This window comes from Mercenaria mercenaria, chromosome 1 (assembly GCF_021730395.1).
Source record: "Mercenaria mercenaria strain notata chromosome 1, MADL_Memer_1, whole genome shotgun sequence".
NCBI lineage: Eukaryota > Metazoa > Mollusca > Bivalvia > Venerida > Veneridae > Mercenaria > Mercenaria mercenaria.
This window is the reverse complement of record NC_069361.1, coordinates 33,309,353-33,331,386: the sequence shown is the minus strand read 5'-3', so window position 1 is coordinate 33,331,386 and position 22,034 is coordinate 33,309,353. Positions and strand designations below refer to the sequence as shown.

The window sequence follows — 22,034 nt, the reverse complement described above, 5'->3', positions numbered from 1 at the left end:
AACCTGACCTAGATATCATCAAGATGAACATTCAGACCAACTTTCATACAGATCCCATGAAAAATGTGGCCTTTAAGAGAGGTCACAAGGTTTTTCTATTATTTGACCTACTGACCTAGTTTTTGATGGCACGTAACCCAGTTTCAAAACTGACCTAGATATCATCAAGATGAACGTTCTGACTAATTTTCATGAAGATCTTGTGAAATATATGGCCTCTAGAGAGGTCACAAGGTTTTTCTATTTTTAGACCTACTGACCTAGTTTTTGATGGCACATGACCCAGTTTCGAACCTGACCTAGATATCATCAAGGTGAACATTCTCACCAATTTTCATGAAGATCTTGTGAAATATATGGCCTCTAGAGAGGTCACAAGGTTTTTCTATTTTTAGACCTACTGACCTAGTTTTTGAAGGCACGTGACCCAGTTTCAAACTTGACCTAGATATCATCAAGATGAACATTCTGACCAATTTTCATAAAGATCCCATGAAAAATGTGACCTCTAGAGTGGTCACAAGCAAAAGTTCAAGGACGCACGCACGGACGCACGCCAGACATCGAACACCGCGCGATCACAAAAGCTCACCTTGTCACTTTGTGACAGGTGAGCTAAAAACTATGAGACTGAGTTGCTATATATGACCAAAAAAAAATGTGAAACATATTATATCAAAAGTGTTATTATATTACGCCAAAGTGTAAAGGAGTCACCATATCAAACGAAAAAGTGTGAATGAGTCACTATATTACACAAAACAAGAGGGTTATGATGACCCTGGATCGCTCACCAGAGTAATATGAGCTACATGTTTCAAATGTCAAACTGATGATTTTTAGAATTTTTTTGGAAGATTTTCTGATGTACAATCAAGTAACCCCTGGGGCAGGGCCAAGTTTACCCCAGGGGTCATGAATGGAACAAAGTTTGTAGAAGTCTACTAGGCAATGTAACATATCAAATATCTAAGATCTAGGCCTTCTGGTTTATTTTTAGCAAATTTATGAAGGTTTCCCTATATACAATCAAGTTACCCCTGGGGCTGGGTAAATTTGACCCTGGGGGGTCCAGATTTGAAAATTTTTTGTAGAAGTCTACTAGGCAATGCTACACGTCAAATACCTAAGATCTAGGCCTTCTGGTTTATTTTTAGAAATTTTTTGAAGATTTTCCTATGTAAAATCAAGTGACCCCATGGGGCAGGGTCATGATTTGAAATTTTTTGTAGAAGTCTACTAGGCAATGCTACATGTCAAATATCTAAGATCTAGGCCTTTTGGTTTATTTTTAGAAAATTTTTGAAGATTTTCCTATGTAAAATCAAGTGACCCCTGGGATGGGGTCAATTTTGACCCCGGGGGTCATGATTTGAACAGATTTTGTAGAGGTCCACTAGGCAATGGTACACGTGAAATATCTAAGCTGTAGGCCTTCTGGTTTATTTTTAGAAATTTTATGAAGATTTTCCTATGTAAAATCAAGTGACCCCTGGGCCGGGGTCAATTTTGACCCCGGGGGTCATGATTTGAACAGATTTTGTAGAGGTCCATTAGGCAATGCTACATGTCAAATATCTAAGCTGTAGGCCTTCTGGTTTATATTTAGAAAAAATTGAAGATTTTTCTATGTACAATCAAGTAACCCCATTGGGTGGGGTCAATTTGATCCCGGAGTTCATGATTTGAACAAATTTTGTAGAAGTCTACTACGCAATGCTACACGTTAAATATCTAAGATCTAGGCCTTCTGGTTTATTTTTAGAAAATTTTTGAAGATTTTCCTATGTAAAATCAAGTGACCTCTGGGGCGGGGTCAATTTTGACCCTGGGGGTCATGATTTGAACAAATTTTGTAGACGTCCACTAGGCAATGCTACACGTGAAATATCTAAGCTCTAGGCCTTCCATTTATTTTTAGAAAATTTTTGAAGATTTTCCTATGTAAAATCAAGTGACCCCTGGGGCGGGGTCAATTTTGACCCCGGGGTCATGATTTGAACAACTTTAGTAGAGGTCCTCTAGGCAATGCTACATGTCAAATATCTAAGCTCTAGGGCTTCTGGTTTTTGAGAAGAAGATTTTTTAAGATTTTCCTATGTAAAATCAAGTGACCCCTGGGGCGGGGTCAATTTTGACCCCGGGGCCATGATTTGAACAAATTTGGTAGAGGTCCACTAGGCAATGCTTCACACCAAATATCTAAGCTCTAGGGCTTCTGGTTTTTGAGAAGAAGATTTTTAAAGTTTTTCCTGTCTGTTGCCATGGCAACCAGAGTTCTACATGGAATTCAATTCTTTGAGCAATTTTTAAAGAAGACCATCCAAGGAACATCCTTATGAAGTTACATCAAAATTGGCCTGTTGGTTTAGGAGGAGATGTTGTTTAAAGGAAAGTGTGGATGGACGGATGGACGGACGCCGGACGGTGAGCGATCACAATAGCTCACCCTGAGCACTTTGTGCTCTGGTGAGCTAAAAAGTGAACGAGTCGCCAAGTGTGAATCAGTCACTATATTAGCATAAATAAAATATTACAGTATACTGTATAACAGAAAACTATCTTACCATGCTGAATCTCTCCACTTTACACACCATACAGACTGAGGCTGCAGAGTCTGGTATCCATTGGTCCCGGGGTGGAGGCTCTAACGGCATCACAAAGGTCGTCTCCTTGGTAACACCAGTGACCTTGGTCACAGGACTGTTACTTGTGTGAGGAGCACTGATAGCTAATCTTGATCCTGTTAAATTAACATGACTTTTTCCAATTAAGAAGATAGTCAAATGTATATGAATGCATAAAGAACCTTAATTAACAAGGAGGATACAGTGGATAACTGGGATATAATGGACTACTGTAAAATCATATCATTTTGGGAGCAAGAAATTTTGAGGTCTGGGCCAAATCAGCTACTTTGTGGCGATTTGAATTTGTGGATTTCAACCTTTGAACACAGAATTAAAGGGAATCTTACTTGTCCATTTGGATTTAATGTCATTGATTTACTCGACCTTGAAATCTGCAAAAAGTAGTTCCCTAAGATAAGAATAATAATGATTTTACAGCATGAATTTATATTCTCATCATAACTGAGCTTCATTCAATCTGTAGACGATGCTTTTGAACTTTTCCTTATATCTGCATTACTTAAGAAATAATTTATAGCCAAAGAATGTTTTAATACTATTTATGCATGAGGGCCGTTATAAGTCGGGCATAATAATTTCACGAGGTAGCAGTAGTTCAAATTCACATATTGAAGCATATACAATGTTAACTGCTCATTGTCAATTTTATATCAAATTGCATGGAAGATTACCTTTCACTGCATGACAATCATTTATCACGCATGTATAGAGTGCTCCGTCTGTACATAATATTTTGAGTACCTGTATGAATGCACTCTATGCAACAATTATGTTTTGACTACCACAGAAATGACTTTGGGAGAGGTAAGCTTACCCTGTAGGTCCATACTTCTCCTCTTGAGTTGCTGCAGGTCATGTCTTGGTTGTGGACTTTGTCTTAACTGGGGACTGTCACGTGCTTCCAAATCTAGTTTATCAGATGATGTAGATCTTACTGAAAAACTTCTTTCTTTATCTGTAGTGAAAATGGTAATATTTGATAACCAATTCTTTGAATACCAGCATATTTATAGCTATACAAGAAATATGTTAATGGATATTTGATATAGTTTGTACTATAAATACTAGTCAATTCCATTACATCATGTCATAATTCTAATGGAAAGCAGAACTGGCTTCAAGACTACAAATCCTACAGTCTTAGAGTCTCAAAGGAAGTAAAGAGTCTTAAATTTTCAACAAGAGGGTCATGATGACCCTGGATCGCTCACCTGAGTAATATGAGCTACATGTTTCAAATGTCAAACTGATGCCAAAATATTAAGAAAGTAGGTCAGTACGTCACATTCACGGTAATTATAATTAAACAGTCTAGGAAATATGATCAGATAATTTTTGAAGTATTTTTTCCTATATAACTCATAACAAGTGACCCCGTGCGGGGTCTCTTTTCACCCCAGGAGTATAATTTGAACAATCTTGGTAAAGGACCACTAGGCAATGCTACATACCAAATATCAAAGGCCTAGGCCTTGAACTTTCAGACAAGAAGATTTTAGAAGTTATTTTCCTATATAAGTCTATGTTAAAATTGGTACCCGTAGGGCAGGGCCGCTTTTCACCCAAGGGGCATAGTTTGAACAATTTTGGTAGAGGACCACAAGGCAATCTTACATACCAAATATCAAAGGCCTAGGTCTTGTGATTTCAGACAAGAAGATTTTTAAATTTTTGTTTCCTATATAAGTCTATGTAAAACTTTGGACCCCCGGGGCGGGGCCTCTTTTCATTCTAGGGGCATAATTTGAACAATCTATATAGAGGACCATTAGATGATATCACATGCCAAATATCAAGGTTCTACGCCTGGTTTTGGACAAGAAGATTTTCAAAAATTTTCCTATATAAGTCTATAAATCATGTGACTCCCAGGGCGGGGCTATATTTGACCCTAGGGGGATAATTTGAACAATCTTGGTAGAGGACCACTAGATGATGCTACATACCAAATATCAAAGCCCTATGACCTGTGGTTTTGGACAAGAAGATTTTTTAAGTTTTTCCTTTCGGTTGCCATGGCAACCTGAGTTCTGCATGAAATTCAATTCTTTGAACAATTTTGAAAGGGGACCACCCAAGGATCATTCCTATGAAGTTTGGTGTAATTCTGCCAAGTGGTTTTGAAGAAGAAGATTTTTTTTGAAATTGTTGACGGATGGACGACAGACGACTGACGACGCACAATGCACGACGGACATTGAGCGGTCACAAAAGCTCACCATGAGCCTTTGGCTCAGGTGAGCTAAAAAGTGTTAAGAGGTTTCAGAAAGAGAACACTGAAGACTTAACTTGTTATTTTCTCTATGTATGATGTTAAAGCAAACATTTTTAAAATGAAGATTTCATATTTTCACCTCAACTGTAGCTGAGAAACTTGATGATAAATACCTTCGAGAACCTGTATAACAGTGAACTCCAGAGCTCTCTTGGCATATAGTGCCACTAGTGTGTTAAACTGCTCTGTAGTGAATTTGTTTGCCGGCTCTCTGATCAGGCTGAATTCTTCCTTCACAACATGGAAAGCCTTGCTTGCTAACTCAGGCTGCAAAATACAGATACAGTTACAAAAACAGATAAAATGAAATTTCTTGATGTAACTGAAGACTGAAAACAAGAAATTTTATCTTGTTTCCTACAAGTTTCCAGTATTTCTGTTGGTCAAGAGATGTTACCTGCTGGCCTGATACTGCTAGTTACTGCACTTGCCAGTGTCCCTCAAAGGAATACATGTGGTCAGTATGACAAATAAAGTGGGGTTGGGGGTTGGAGAGGGGGTGTCTGGAGGGGGATGGGAGTGAGGGGGGATGTGGGTAAGTGAGGCATTAGCCATATAACTGATTTGTTTTCTTGACTATTTATTTTTAGCCCAATCCAGCATGAAAATCAACTGACCCTCCACAGAAATATATATATGGAATCACCAATAAATCATGTAACTGTCAATACCTAATATCGCAGAATTCTAAATATATACTTTTCTTAATAAACAATATATGAGCCGTGCCATGGGAAAACCAACATAGTGGCTTTGCGACCAGCATGGATCCAGACCAGCCTGCGCATCCGCGCAGTCTGGTCAGGATCCATATTGTTCGCTAACAGTTTCTCTAATTGCAGTAGGCTTTAAAAGCGCAGTCTGGTCAGGATCCATGCCGGTCACAAACCCACTATGTTGGTTTTCTCATGGCGCGGCTCATATAAAAAGTCTATGTGCAGTTATTTCCTACCTTCATATTCATCAGCAGCTGTTCAAGTATGTATCTAGGTGTGGTTACCAGGTGACCATATTCAATGTGCATAGACTCTGGTAAACACAGTATCATCTAAAAACACAGGAAAATTTACTTTTACTGTATGCAACATGAAAAATTGTGAATGACAATAACCTAAGACAAAAGCACTGCCTGCAAATGCCAGTGCTACTCTGATACCGGTCAGACATCAGGTAATATGCAAGAGTTATGGTTCTTGGTCTACATACTGTATTCACACACTGATGATAAACAACGTCTAAAGTTTCTTAATTACAATGTATAGCTGTTACAGCAGTAAAGAAAGGTGGCCATGAACAAAAAATTTAACGAAGAAATATCAATTTATAGATAAAAGAAGTCATATAACTCGCATGTATAAAATGCATGCAAGAATCACAATTCAAAGTGCTGAAATTTTAAAAGCTATATCCAATACACGCTACAAGAAAATTGGACCTAAACAAATATTTTAGAATAAGCTGACTATCAGGTGATAGCAATACCTTGTAGGTTTTAAATAAATCAGAAAAGCTACAAAAAATGGTGTACTGAATCAGGTTTCACCTCCTTAACATGTTTAAGTTTAATTTCTCCTGGGTTATGACTATTTTTCCTCATAATATACAAAGCTTCAGATATATAAAACTTGAGTTTGCAGACCAAAATGCTAACTTGCCAATGGCCAGCTTTAACACTGTTCTCAGGCACAACCAGTCAGATGCTTGTGATCTGAGACTGGTCTTCAAATTAAATTTATAACTTCATAATCAGTATTGACTGCTTTTCACTAAAAGCCAACCCCTGTGTCAAAGCTTAAGGTTTACTCCACTGATAAAACACAAGATTATAAACTAACAGTGCTAAGAAACTAAACTGATTTTCAATAAATACATACTTATCTTGGTTTCTAGTACATTATAACCTATGTAAACAGGATCAGTAATGATCAAATATGTCCCTTACTTTCAATACCAAACAAGTTTCAAGGTAAAGTAAATATTCCATAACAACAAGACCCTCAACAATAAGAAAAAGTTCAGATATTCCAGTAGTGATGTTGTACAAAGGTTGCACTGCAGTAATTTCTAGTTAGCAATAATCCTGATTTGTCACTTACCCTTGCACCAATATGTGTCAGTCTGACACTGTCAAGCTCCTGTCTACCCAGATCACTTTCCACTTGATTGAGCATGTAGCTTGCTATAAAGAGAACATCCTGCTGCTTGTTGAAGACTTGTAAAAACTTCCGGCACATTGTCAAACATGTTTCCTTATCTTTCATTCTCAGCTCTTCAAGAAGCTAGAAAAAATACAATATATGATATTAGTACTGAACAATTGTTCAAGTTCATTATTAAATAATTTCTTATTCTTACTCGTTCTTTAACAAACATAACTTTACACAGTCTTTCTGATAACAACTGTGTTCAAAACTTGAATCAAGTTGTATGTGATATTTACAATCCTTTGTCAGAAACTTGTTGCACAAATTTCATACTTTGTATTCCAATAAAGGTATGGAATACCAACATAAGAATTATCTTTAGTCTTTATAATACTTTGCCAAGAATTTTAAAATAAGCTCTTGATACTTTGACCGGAAGATTCAACTGTTTTACTGAATACTTTTTTATCATTATCATCCATTGTAAGTATCTTATAATGCTCTTTAAAAGAAAAGTTTTACTGACAGGACAAAAAGGGTTTTGTTTCCTTTATCATTTTAATACTATCTTAAATACACAATATTACAAGACTAAACTGATAAGCAATTAAACATACATTGCATCCATGGTCCCTTTGGTTTTGTGGCTAAGGTCTGGGACTTCAAATCAATTGCCTCTGAACAGTATTGGTGTGACCATCAAAACAAACAAAACAACCCTACATTTTACGTATCCTACATGTATATGGCACATGCAATGTATGACAAAAAAATCTGCCAACAATTATAACAAGAAAACCCTACCATAAATGCCTTTGTTGTGTTGGGCGGCTGCATATTCAGCAGGGAGCTAACATGGTTCTCTTCTATTTCCTAAACGAGAAAAAAAAAAAGAAATAAAAACAAGTAATTTTCAACCCTTCAAGTGCTCAGTAATGGAATGTTTGTCTGTCTTGAACAACAGTGAACAAGTTTAACTTCAATACCTTTGAAGTACCAGTAGTCTGTGTTCTCTGAGATATTTAATTCTCCTGTAACAGAACAGCAAATAATTTTACTAATAGTCTCCTGGATGAGACTCTGAACCAATGTCCTGTATAGGTGCTTTACAATTGACAAACCTGCATATCTTCAAATCTTTCTGGAGAAGTAATCCATCTGGGTACTCGGCAGCAACAATAAATTTATTTAGATACCAACACATTGCCTCAAAACTGAAGTGTTCAGAAACATTGCACCAGACACTTTCAAGGCAAACAGGTCATTAAAGTCTATTAAGGTATAAAACAGTAATAAAACAGTGTAGAAAGAAATTTTGTTACCAATTTGATATTGTCTTCAAGTTTCTCAAGCATGCTCCAGGACTTGGCTGTTTCAAAATCTCCTGATTTGATGAGTAATCCTAACACTTCCTTCGGCGTTTTCTTTGTCCACTCTACAACAGTCTGCCAATCTGTAAACCTGAAACACAGAACATACAAGGACTTAAAACATACTGGTTTAAGTATTTTAAAACAGTACTGCAATTTCAAGAATGCAACATATAAACAAGAGGGTCATGAAGACCCTGAATCGCTCACCTGAGTAATATGAGCCACATGTTTAAAATAGCAAACTGATGTTAAAATACTAGGAAGTAGGTCAGAAGGTCATATTTATGGTCCATGAAAGTCAGTTTTAAGATTGGTGTGCAAAACTGTACATGTCATCCAAATTTCAAGGCTGTATCTTATAAAACAAGAAAGTAGGTCAGTAGGTCAAGGTCACAGTCAGGTGACCCCTAATCACTTGGGGTCATCAGGTAATTATAATTAAACAGTCTAGGAAATATGATCTGATAATTGTTGAGGTATTTATTCCTATATAACTCATATGACAAATAACCCCCAGGGTGGGGCCTCTTTTCACCCCAGGGGAATAATTTGAACATTCTTGTTAGACATCCACTAGGCAACGCTACATACCAAGTATCAAAGGCCTAGGCCTTGAACTTTCAGACAAGAAGATTTTTTTTCCCTATATAAGTCTATGTTAAATTTGGGACCCACAGGGCAGGGCCTCTTTTCACCCCAGGGGCATAATTTGAACAATTTTGGTAGAAGACCACAAGGCAATGCAACATACCAAATATCAAAAGCATAGGCCTTGCAGTTCCAGGCAAGAAGATTTTTAAAGCTTTTTCCTATATAAGTCTATGTAAAACTTGAGACCCCCCAGGGCAGGGCCTCTTTTCACCCCAGGGTTATAATTTGAACAATTTTGGTAGAGGACCTCAAGGTAATGCTACATACCAAATATCAAAGGCCTAGGTCTTGTGGTTTTAGACAAGAAGATTTTTAAAGTTTTTTCCTATATAAGTCTATGTAAAACTTGGGACCCCCGGGGTGGGGCCTCTTTTCACCCCAGGGGCATAATTTGAATATTCTTCATAGAGGATCATTTGATGATGTCACACGCCAAATATCAAGGCTCTACGTCTTGGGGTTTTGGACAAGAAGATTTTTAAAGTTTTTACTTTAGGTTGCCATGGCAGCCAGAGTTCTTCATGGAATTCAATTCAAATCTTGGAAAAATTTTGAAAGGGGACAACCCAAGGATCATTCCAGTGAAGTTTGATGTAATTCTGTCTAGTGGTTTTCAAAAAGAAGATATTTTTAGAAAATGTTGACAGACGCATAACGCACGACACACGACATATGACGGACATTGAGCGGTCACAAAAGCTCACCATGAGCCTTTGGCTCAGGTGAGCTAAAAAAGATGTCATCATATGAAAATTTTTCATGTAATATTTTCCTATTACATGTAAAGTGACCACTGAAGGTTAGACAGAAAGAGTGTTTGAGAATTTTGTCATGTAGTACACAACTATTTACAAAGAAAAACATCCTAGTACTCTTACAGCTAAACAAATTAATTTTAAAACTAAGCTGCCCGCTGCAGTCGGCTAATATTGCCAAGAGTCTGTTAATGGAGAAAGAATTTTGCGATACAAATAGAAGTTCAATTAAAATTCACTTAAACAAAAAGTATTTGGCTCTAAAACATTGTTTACCAAAAGTAAAAATGTTACTAGATCCCAATGGGTGCTCTATATAACACACATTAAAATGGAGCAATTATATGGAGATTTGCAAATGACGATACAAGATTTATTCTCAGTGTCTGATATAATAATAAAAATTATTTTGCCTAAAAATAATTACATTTATTTTCTCACGAGATTAATGGCCATCTTGTTGCTAGGTGTGCAAACTATATATAAACTATCGTTGTTGTCAAGTAATCCAGTTTTGTGATCTATTGGTTACCTGTCTAAACACAATAGAGTAATGATGAACGCCTTAGCATCTGGGAACCACTCAAGAGTTATATTAACTTCAGATCACGTGCAATATTCACAGTTGAATTTAAGGTGTACTGGCTAGCGTTTCAGATCGATGTTAAATTGAATAGCTAGATCTATATGCCACGTGGACGATGCAGAGCGCGCCAGGAAAGTAGAGGCGAGCCAGCTTGTTTAGAGGATGACCAGGGAAAGCAAACAAAAGACGGCAGATTTGCCAGTAAATCCCAGGCATCAAACAAATGCTGGTAGGTCTGTTGTTATTGATTTCAAACACGCAAATAATTTTGCATTCTAATAATTACCGTTCTTCTGTCGAGAATCTAAAAATGGGGTGTGGCGGCCCTAAATCTCATAATTTGCAGATTCGAACCAAAGCATTAGCGTTTCTCGTTTAACAACTGTAAAAATTTGTTTTCTCGTACTTCCAAAACACGAGATTCACAAACAGCATTTCCGCTAACTATTCGCAAGGTGCTCACATTGCTTAGGACGAGGACATTTTGCACATTTATTTCTAGCAATTAAATAGCAAATTTGCTGAGGGTCTTACATTAATCTCGCCTTGAAGCTGAAAGGGGCCGTTGAATTGTCTAAATAGTAAATGGCACAGTATGCGGGTTAAGTTTGGACGAGTTTATCGAAACTGGGCAGAGAGATTGTATGGAAAACTAGCGTCTTTGATAGTAGATAAATTTGTTTTATTATTTATATTAGTAGCTCTATGTCAATTGATGTTCAAGTAAGTTTTTCTCATATATGCGCTTACAATCACCGGCCATCACACAGGATCGGGAGAATCTACCGGCATGCATGCAAACGCATGCGCCAGCATAAATAGGTATTTTTCACGGCAGACATATCTTTTAAAAGTCTGACCAGGTTACACAACATAGTTCTATCGAGTTCTTAAAATCAGCAAATTCACTAGTTAAAATTTAGGATTTAGAAGTACTTACTAATTTTCTCCTGAATGATTTCATTAATGTACAAGAGTCCACGTGCATCCACAGAATAAGAATTTAAGATCCACTGTTTTAAATTCAGACTGATTAAAATCTAACATAAATAAAGAGAGCGAAATTGTTAGGGTTGCAGGTCTTATACCGAACGACCTTTGAATTTTTTGTAATACAGGTAATATACAGCTATACAAGTTGTCAGGGTACAGTTTAGGCTGTCCTGGATAAATTGATTTGTGCAACGTTATCTTGTTTATTCAATATCTTTTCAGCATAGTTTTTTAAAAGTATAGATGAATTATTGCCTTATACTGCAGAAACAAGAGTGACTGAAATGTAACTAAATACATGGACGTAGATCTATATACATATTGCTATATTAATTCAATAAAATGTTAAGACATTAAACACGTTGTCTTGGCCTAGAATATGTCACTATCAATTTCAAACTATATTCTTGTGTATCTCTTATTTTTCGTGCAAATCATGTATAGTTACCGTCATTGAATACAAACGATTACAGTTCTTTAAGGAGGTAGGTTACCTTGATATTTGTAAGTGCGCATGTCCAACCGGAAGCTAACGTGACGATTTACGACGACGTTTACGACAAACTAAATGTGTTTGTATATCCATTCTTCTGGAAATAAAACTAGAACCTGCCTCCGATCTTATGTTTAATGGTTTAATAATGAAGAAATAATGAATGAATTGCCGCAGAAACGCTTCAAAACATTGTTGCCTTAAAATGACGTCATTGACGTCATGACGTTACGTGTCAGTTACCGCGCAAAATTAATAACTTTTATTTTGAAAGTACGTTATTCTTTGCTTTTTCTTTATTTGAACTATTTTTAAACAGCCGTTATTTGCTGAAATACTTTTTATTAGTCTTTTGCTCTGAAAAATGATCAATATTTTGCTTCTTTTATGTAATTATATTGAAATGTTATGCGGAATGTAAGAAAATGGATGATGGTAACTGATGTGATTGGGAATATAGTTGGCTGAAAGGTAACTTATTACGGTCATTTACAAATAAAAATTGGGCAGTTTGATTTTTTATACTTATTTCCCAGTTTCCGTTGATAATTTGTTACTTAAATACTAAAACTAAGCTCTAAAATTGTTCAAATTTCAGTATAAAATTGTGGTGTCTTGAATTAAATTGATGTTACCATGGAAACGAAGCCCGTGACCTATATGTCTAATTGTAAAATTCAAAAGCGTTGACACTGGTCTATTTAAGGAACACATCTTTGGCTTTTTATTTTCATTTCAACAATATCCATGAGAATAATAGCAGCACGCAGAACGATTTTTCAATAAAAATGTCAGACGACGGGCACTGCTGTAAGTATTTTAAGCTGTGAAATTTGTTAAATTAACTGCAATTCATACGAAAATATTCCTAATGTTAGAAATAAGATGTTTTAAAGCTACATTAAGAAGAAAGATAATTTTATATAATATTTGTTTTATAAGACATTACGATAAAAAGCAACATATAAGCTATTTTAAACATCTCTGTTGCCATGGTTACTCTAATCTTTAAGAAAAACATAGTACTATGTAAAGTTCTTGGTATTTTGCTAATCATATTACCCAAATATTCTATGTTGGTCAATAACAGAATGGCACTGAAGCCGTCGAAAAACCCGTTTTCATACATAATTGTTGAAAAATGAGAGAAAATGCGTTACCATGGAAACACGAGCCCCGCGACATATACATTTTAAGCTTTTATTAGAAAGCTAACGCGCATACTAGTAAAACTATGAATTATGCAGACTTCTACGGATAACAATGAAACCAAAATACACTGAAAAGTGTTAAATATCCGTATTTTCCTTCTTCTTTCTATATAAAATACCTTAAGAGGGTCATGTACTTCAAACCTGGATAAAAATTGTACTTGAAGGGACAGAGATAAACGGAACTGAGATTGTAGCAGTTAAAACATTAAATTACACGAAATACAAAAAATCACTGCGGTTCAACTAATTTGAATTTACCCTGGTAACAAGGTAACCTACCTCCTTAATACATAGTTATAAATAGAAAATGATAACATTATTAGAAAAGTTGATTATGCTTTTCTTTTCTTTATGTTAAATCAGGGTTTTCTTTACAGTCAGTACGATTCAAAAGTAGTACAACTGTTTTGTAATGGATAATGGTTTCAATATTCAATTCCCCTTTTATCAATGATATCGTTACAAATAATCTTATTTTATCTTTTTATTCATATCGACGTCAAAGGCTCACAAGCGGTATTAAAACAAAATACATGTGGTCTTTTGTGTAAATAAGTTGAAATGTATTTGACAGTCCCTTTTATTTGTTGTTCAGGGTTGATAGTTTTGGATCCATCCGACACCGGAGAATGTTGCATTACTGCGTTTTTGTTTTGGAGTTTGAGAGGAATTTTTTGTCAAGCTCGAACTTTCGTACATGTATCCATTAGCTACATTAAATATTTGAGGGGCTGTTTTGCATTTCCTGGAATACATATAGTTTAAAGTAAACAACCCTCAAGTGGTCTTAAACATTTCTTGAATAAAAAGAAAAAAAAAAAGGGGGGCAGACCGAGTTAGTAATGTTATGAACTTGTGGTCCTGTCCAACCATTTCACTATTTTTAGAATGTTTTGTTTTGTATATACAGTACATGTATTTGTTATTAAAAAAGGAAGGAATGTTTAAATCGAACAAGGCAGTCTGAAAGACAGCTAAATCCCCTGCCACTGCTATGGATAGTGAAAGGGTAAACCTTTGATTTTAGCTGTGACCTTGACCTTGAACTGACATGGCTGACTCATGAATTCTGCACAACGTCTTGATGAGGTGATCATTTGACCAAAGTTTCATGAAAATCCTTCAAGGGGTTTAGGAGATACAGAGCCGAAACCTTTGACCTTCAATTGTGACCTTGACCTTGAGTTGACATGGCTGACTCATGAGTTCTTGATGAGGTGATCATTTGACCCAAGTTTGATGAAAATCCTTCAAGGGGTTAAGGAGATACAGAGTTGACACCAAATGGAAGGCTCAAACCTTCGACCCTTAGTTGTGACCTTGACCTTGAGTTGGCATGGTTGACTCCTAATTTCTGCACATCGTTCTGATGAGGTCATCATTTGACCCAAGTTTTATAAAATTCCTTCAAAGGGTTTAGGAGATATAGAGCGGACACAAAATGGAAGGCTCAAACCTTTGACTTTCAGTTGTGACCTTGACCTTGAGCCAACATGGCTGACTCATAAGTTCTGCACATCGCCATGATGAGGTGATCGTTTGACCCAAGTTTGATGAAAATCCTTCAAGGGGTTTAGGAGATATAGAGCGGACACAAAATGGAAGGCTCAAACCTATGACCCTAAGTTGTGACCTTGACCTTGAGCTGGCAAGACTGACTCATGGGGTTCTGCACATCGTCTTGATGAGGTGATCATTTGACCAAAGTTTTATAAAATTCCTTCAAGGGGTTTAAGAGATATAGAGCAGACACAAAATGGAAGGCTCAAACCTTTGCCCTTGAGTTGTGACCTTGACCTTGAACCGACAAGGCTGACTCATGCGTTCTGCACATCGTCTTGATGAGGTGATCATTTGACCCAAGTTTCATGAAAATCCTTCAAGGGGTTTAAGAGATATAGAGCGGACACAAAATGGAAGGCTCAAACCTTTGACCTTGAGTTGTGACCTTGACCTTGAGCCGGCATGGCTGACTCATGAGTTCTTCACATCGTCTTGATGAGGTGATCATTTGACCAAAGTTTTATAAAATTCCTTCCAGGGGTTTAGGAGATATAGAGCGGACACAAAATGGCAGGCTCAAACCTTTGACCTTGAGTTGTGACCTTGACCTTGAACCGACAAGGCTGACACATGGGTTCTGCACATCGTCTTGATGAGGTGATCATTTGACCCAAGTTTCATGAAAATCCTTCAAGGGGTTTAGGAGATATGGACCGGACACGATTTTGTTATGGACAGAAGAACGGACGCAGACCATTCCTATAATCCCTCTGCCATGGCGGGGGATTAATTAAGTCAAATCACCTTAATTATATTAATAAGTATAGTTTGGGATTCTATCGGTATGACCGTGAGAATATCAGAGTAAAAAATAAAAAATAAATAAATAATGTGGTTAGCTTTTCTACAAATTTAATGATTGTCATTAATTCTTGATAGATATTTGTTTCGAATTCTAACATACAGCTGTTACATATCTATTTCTAAGGACACTTGTGTCAGGTTACATGGTATTTTGGATGGCATTCACGGGGGATAACAGCAGATATAACTGTTTTTCAATTGTTCCCCACTGACAGTGTCACTGTTTTGTAATTAAAGATCTATAATAGAACATCACAGTTGTAAATATAAGATAAGCTGGCAATTTTAGGCCAATTCCAACATCGCATATCATATTGTTCTTAACATTTCTTTTGAAATTTTCAAATTCTATTACAACATACTTGGCTGTTCAGGATAATTTTATCATTTGTGTAGCAAAATTTTAGAAGGTTGTCGCAGGAACCGGGTAATACCGGATTTAGTTGATCTATACTAGTTGTCCGCTAAGTTATATATATATATATGTGTGTTTAAAAAAAAATTTCGTTGTCTTCTTTTTGGTCTGGTCTGAGTAGGCGAATTGTCAAAATCAAATCATTTTCGAATAGATCATACATGTCAACGATATAAATTTGTATCACAATAATCAGTATTCAATGTTTGTAAGTCACATCAGACATCAAAAGAGCAAACCAGTTTTAAGCTTCTGCTTAATAAATGTCAATTGTAGCCGCAGTTTAAAACTTTTGGAATTCTTTTAGAACTGCGACACAACATTGTGTAAGTTTTGACAGGGTCGCAGTAGTATTAATCCGGAAATGGTTTTTTAAATCAGCGTAGGTAGAATTTACACATTAGTCAAAACTATTCGATGTTCAGTTTCTTTTATATTTGTGACGGGGCAATCTTAGCGAGTAGGGATATTGCCCATTACGAAAACTTATCTCAATAATTCCTGGGATCGCGTTAAATTTGTTGGATTAAGATAATCATTACCAAATTTGCTATATAAACAATTTAAGTCTAATACATTAAATATTTCTTTGAATTGACAAAACTTAACTGATACTTTTACCAAAGACAGATATGTTAACGTCATGTATATGCATTGGATTGAATATGTGTTCGTGTGCGTGTAGAAGATTTTTGAAACACCATAAGTTTCAAGTTTATCCATAAGTTCTCAGTTTATATACATACAAAAAACACGAGATAAATACAAGATTTCAAAGAAAACGTTTCATTTAGTCACGCAAATATGAAGGCAACACATTGACATTGTTTTAATTGAGGAAACTATTGATAGATATTCAAAAACTATTACAAGGTTAAAATTAGGTCAGATTATGTCATTCAGAGAAGTGTGTCGCTAACTGAAGCGAAGTAATACTGAAATAGACACGTGCTTGCTTGACCATTTATTCGTAATGGGACTTCAGTGCTACATTGTGCATCTATTTATAGAATGGTTTGTTGGTGCTACTGGACCGAGGAAATCTATTATACGTACTATTAAGATTTGTATAGAAGTGTACTATATTATATTGTCATACCTAATACGACTAATTTCCGAACTCATTGCAAAAGAAAGATAGGCCGTAAACAACATAGCATCTCTCTAGATATTGATACGAAAACAGCTTTTATCGCCTTAATTCATGGGGTACAAGGTTGGATTCAGTTTTTAAACTGATTAATTGGGACAGAATTCTTTAACTCAAATTTGTATTCAAAGCAAATAAATTTTACCTAACCTATTAGTTATTTCATTCAAAGGTTGAACCAGAGTTGTATTATACATCATTATCATGAAAACAAACGATCTGATTGAAAGTTTTTTCAAGACAAAAAAGTCTCATACACAGGTATTAATCTGCACGTGATGTTGGCAAGATCTGCTGTGCATGTCTGTTAAGTTGTCAATTTATTTATATTTATTGTTACATGGTTGAATTAGGTTCGTTTATAGAACAAATATAATTGTGGTAAAGGTACTATATTTGATTTAAGAAATCTTACTCAGAATTTTTGGGGGATAAACTTTGGCAAATTTATTGTGGCGATCAGGCGTGCTTTCGAACGTTGTCATAGTATGGATGTTACTGTGTAAAAGGTATTGCTCTAGTGCTTTGGCAATATCTGACTAGCCTTGCTTAAATGTGTCATAGCCTTGCTTATGTCATAGCCTTGCTCATTATGGTATAGTTGCCTTGCTTAGAATTACAGTACGTTGCCTTGCTCCGTTGGTCTGCTAAATATTCCTTCATTACTTCGGCAGCCAACCGTCGAGTTATGGGGAATGTTTAATTTACTGTGGTGTACTGTAGCCATGCTCATTATAGTATTTGCCTTGTTTAGAATTACAGTATATTGCCTTGCTCCGCTAAATATTGTGGTGTACTGTAGCCTTGCTCGGTTTGCTTAGAATCACAGTACGTTGCCTTGCTCCGTTGGTCCGCTAAATATTCCTCATTACTTTGACAGCCAACCGTCGAGTTATGGGGGGTGTTTAATTTACTCTGGTGTACTGTGGTATCCCTTGCATTTGTGTGGTGCTGACTGTTGCTTCCACAGCCAACCGTGGAGTAATGATGTGGTGCTTTATGGGCGCGTCTGGTTTCCTCCCAGTCGACAGGGTTACTACAAACAATGGAGTGGCCAAACTTTGCCAAACTATTTATAATAACTTTTATATATAAGTGTGAATTACATATATGACTTGTTGCTTGCAGTATCATATGCACCTATAATCAATATAGCCTATGTGAGTGTCATCATATCTAAAATGTACAAATAAACATGTAGTAAACTGTGAATATTGCAGTTGTTTCTTTTGTATAATTTCGGGTAGTAAAATAATACACAGACATAGTTTTTCTATCAATTGCTAGAGCTAACAGTAATGTATGTGTTCAAGAATTATTTATTGGAATAAATAAGATGATTCAAAAATTGTAATTTTACTTGTCAAGAATGAGGTGCCTCTTCTTGGCAGCCAGTTTATCTTCCTCCGAGACAAACCCTGAACTCTGCAGTGACAACTTGAACTGAAGATTCTTAGCACATTCTGTAATCTGTAAACAGACAATGAATTATGAATAGTACATTTTTTACACTTCTACATCTAGAGATTCTACTATGGGAAACATTCTGGTCAAGTTTCCTCTGGAGTGTTAAAATTCGAACTGTTGATGACAGATGGCAATGATGGACAAAGGGAGATCACAAAAGCAGGCTAAAAGCAAATGTTAAAAGGAGAATATTTATAAGTTACTGAACAATGTGTGTGGCCACTGGCTAGCCTTCTGGTGAAAAAGAAGCCGAGTGCGTAAGTCTTCCCTGCCAGTACATAGCCTCTCTGCAGAGAAGCCCTTTTGCAGTGCCTCCCAGTTGGCGCCATATGGTAACTGAGCATCTTGCGGCCTCAGGCAGAACTGCAGGGAACTCGGAGGAGGTCTGCCCCCAGATATGTGACATGCCAGGCCGACCGGTGTGTGGAAATGTCCTGATGCCAATGAACAGATCCCCAGCTATGGGACAAATAGCCCCTGTGTTCCCAGGGTAGGGTATGAACTCGGAACTAAGGGTGAGGTAACCCCGACAGAAACCTAGAGAGTTGAAGACAGAGGTGTTGGGCCATTGGCACTCTCTTAACGAACCACAGCACCATGCAATATCACTATGACTACACAGCCATCCGGTATACTGAACAATGTATTTCATCACTGCTTAAAGATATGGTTATATGAAATTAGACTCTGCTATTCAGTTGAGAAAACCACATTATGATTTACTGTTTCCTGTCGATTCCTTCAGTGCAAAACTTATAAAGGGTGCTTTCTGTACTTTCCATGGAACAGGATTCATTTCAGTAGTTAGAAGGAAGAATTCTGTCTGCAACCTAGAAAGGTTTGGAGGACGACATATATAACAGGTTTACTGTTGTGCACAAATACATTTACAATAGCCAGGAAAACCTTCCAAACAGCCTTCAAAGTACACACGAGAGTTTTCCAATTTAAACTAACTTAAAAAATGTTACAAATTATATATATATTGCTTCACTCACCCTGTGGAACACCTTTATCTGTTTGAATTTTTGCTCTACTGCTTCCTTCATACTCGCACTGAGATGTCGTCTGCTAAGGCACATTCTGAACAAATCAATGTTATGGTCTATCTGTAACTTGTGATGAACAGCCAGAATTTCATGTGCCTGTCCATCTGCAGACAAAATTCTATGCAACAAAATCATAACATCCTCTGATTTGTCTTTGTTTAAAGTCCCTTTGTCATCCGCAACACTGCACAGTTTATGTATCAAACAGCAGACAACAAAATCATGTAAACTGCACAGACTGGTTTGATTTCTAAAAACTGTGACTGGTATACAGTCTATCACCTGAAGTACTTCCTTCCATTTTCTTAAATTAAACATTTCATCAAGTAAACCAGTCAACAATATCCTAAATTCTGAACTTTCATGAAGACTAAGCATGTTTGTTTTAAATCTTTCAACAATATCACTGGTCAGCAGCTTCAAAATAGGATCATCACCTTTAAGAATATCAGGGTCCTCTGTCGCTGCCAAGGGAACAATGTAATTCAACAGGTGGCGCTTCAGTGCCGGATACTCATTTGATAGTTTTTCATATCTGTAACTTTTGAGATCTAACATACTCATGGACGATGAGGTTCTCGACCTATTTAAGCTCATTTGCAGGCTACTCTCTAGTGAACTTGTGAACGAACTCCCGCTAGTATTAAAATGGCCCTCGTCAAATGCATCATCGATCAAATTTTCTTCCATATCATCTGAGCACATGAGACTGACCAATGTTGCCACCAGTGGACAGTCTGATTTGATATATTCCAGTGTATTTGGTGTAAGATTGTATGTAGTGTCTGAGTCACTGAGAGTTAAGTCCCCTGGTTTACTCTCCATTTCTCCACTGGAAGAATGTGCCTGCTGCGCATAACTCATGGAATCAAAGTCAAAGACGCACATAAAATCTTTGCAGTGAGGTATTACAGCTAGATCAACCTGTAGCTTACTTTCATTTCCATGTTCTGAAATACAGCAAACATTTCAATCAAAACAACGATTTAAGTTATAAGCTATTTCATATTATTTGAAAAACAAAATTACATCAAATTCTATGAGTAGACAATAATTACATACAGAGCACTCCACAAGGAAGTTTAAAATGTGTCTGTAGTAAAATAAGTGAATTAATATGCTGCGGAATCTAACACTGCAGAAAGACAAACCTTTTGAATTGTTGCTTTAACTCATTCACAGGGTAAACCCAGATGCAATTGCACTACTCAGTCTTTGTGAATATTTAAATCACTCATTTCTGAGTTTTCCTTCTGAGGTCTTGATATAAGTAGCATTTCTTATTGTACAGAATCTGTCTGAAGAACTATTATCAATTCAGAATGCGAGTTCTGAGACTAGTTTTCAAACTAAAGTTTTACTATCTTCAGACATTGGTTCAAGGTTACAAAACTAAATTTGTAGACTGGTTTAAGAATTGTGCTCAGAAATCACCAGTGAGACATAGGAGATTTGAGACTATTCTCCAAGCTCAGGTTTACAACCTTGGAGCCAGTGGTACAGATCCAGACAAACCTGAATCTTTCTTTGGAGAAGTCTCTGCCTCTTTAATGACAAACTTCAAGTTGGCTTCTTTCTCCCCATTCAACTGTGACTCTATGAACGCTAACAGACCATAAGTTTCTCCAGCAATATTACTGACACTCTGAGCAGAGATGAAATCTCGTCGGTACCATAGCAGCAGTTCTGGTATCTTGACCTGATAAAATAAAAGTAATAGCATTTCATATCATTTCATCAGGATAACATGATCAGTTAACATGCAGGCAATGCAACAATAGTGTTGTTTTAATTTTAAATGCGATCTATTATAAATGAAAAATCCAGAGGTATGATTTCAATCAGCGGAAGCAAAGACTGTTTTTCGTCTATGATTTAATATATGACAGTGTCTGAAGTCATTTGTCCTCTGTTTCATGTGAGGAAATTGTCTTATATATAATGAGAACAAGACAGTGCTTGTTCAGACTCCAGAACACTGGTTACCTGGGTAGGTTAACTGCCAAAAAAAATTTGTTAAACTCAAACAATCAATCTATCGTTTAGCTCACTATTTCTACAGAATTTAAGGTACACAGTACCATACAAGTCCTTCCATTATAGGGCTTGATTCTCTGATTTTCTTAAAATAGAGTAGGACCAAACTAAATACCCCTTGAGAAAAAGTTGCACATACTACATAATTATTAAGCTGGCTACACATTAGTCATATGATATCAAATCACATACATAAAAGCTGAAACTAGAAGCTTGTCCACTGTACATGGGTGCCCACACAGAGTATGCTTTCCCTATATTGTACAGTCAGATGTATGTATTAACCTTCAGCCTACTGGCAGCAAGTGATTCTATCTTTGCGGTCAGTGCAGACCAAGATCAGCCTGCAGGCTGAACTTGGTCTTCACTGTTCGCTATTCAGTCAGTAAATTTTCAGTGAACACCCCTTTAAAT

The 22,034-nt window shown here is 36.5% G+C and overlaps 1 protein-coding gene across 1 annotated transcript in view; it reads right to left on the bottom strand.

The window, feature by feature from the left end:
• The window catches only part of LOC123542085 (zinc finger FYVE domain-containing protein 26-like), a 76,871-nt gene that overhangs the window by 28,808 nt on the left and 26,029 nt on the right, over positions 1-22,034 (bottom strand). The window contains exons 19-28 of the mRNA XM_053539142.1: positions 21,099-21,282; positions 19,533-20,533; positions 18,428-18,537; positions 8,393-8,531; positions 7,875-7,943; positions 7,023-7,205; positions 5,879-5,974; positions 5,040-5,193; positions 3,466-3,606; positions 2,568-2,743 (exon numbers count right to left, since the gene is read on the bottom strand). Of these exons, the coding sequence (XP_053395117.1) occupies positions 2,568-2,743; positions 3,466-3,606; positions 5,040-5,193; positions 5,879-5,974; positions 7,023-7,205; positions 7,875-7,943; positions 8,393-8,531; positions 18,428-18,537; positions 19,533-20,533; positions 21,099-21,282 (2,253 nt within the window). The remainder of the gene's footprint in view (positions 1-2,567; positions 2,744-3,465; positions 3,607-5,039; positions 5,194-5,878; positions 5,975-7,022; positions 7,206-7,874; positions 7,944-8,392; positions 8,532-18,427; positions 18,538-19,532; positions 20,534-21,098; positions 21,283-22,034) is intronic.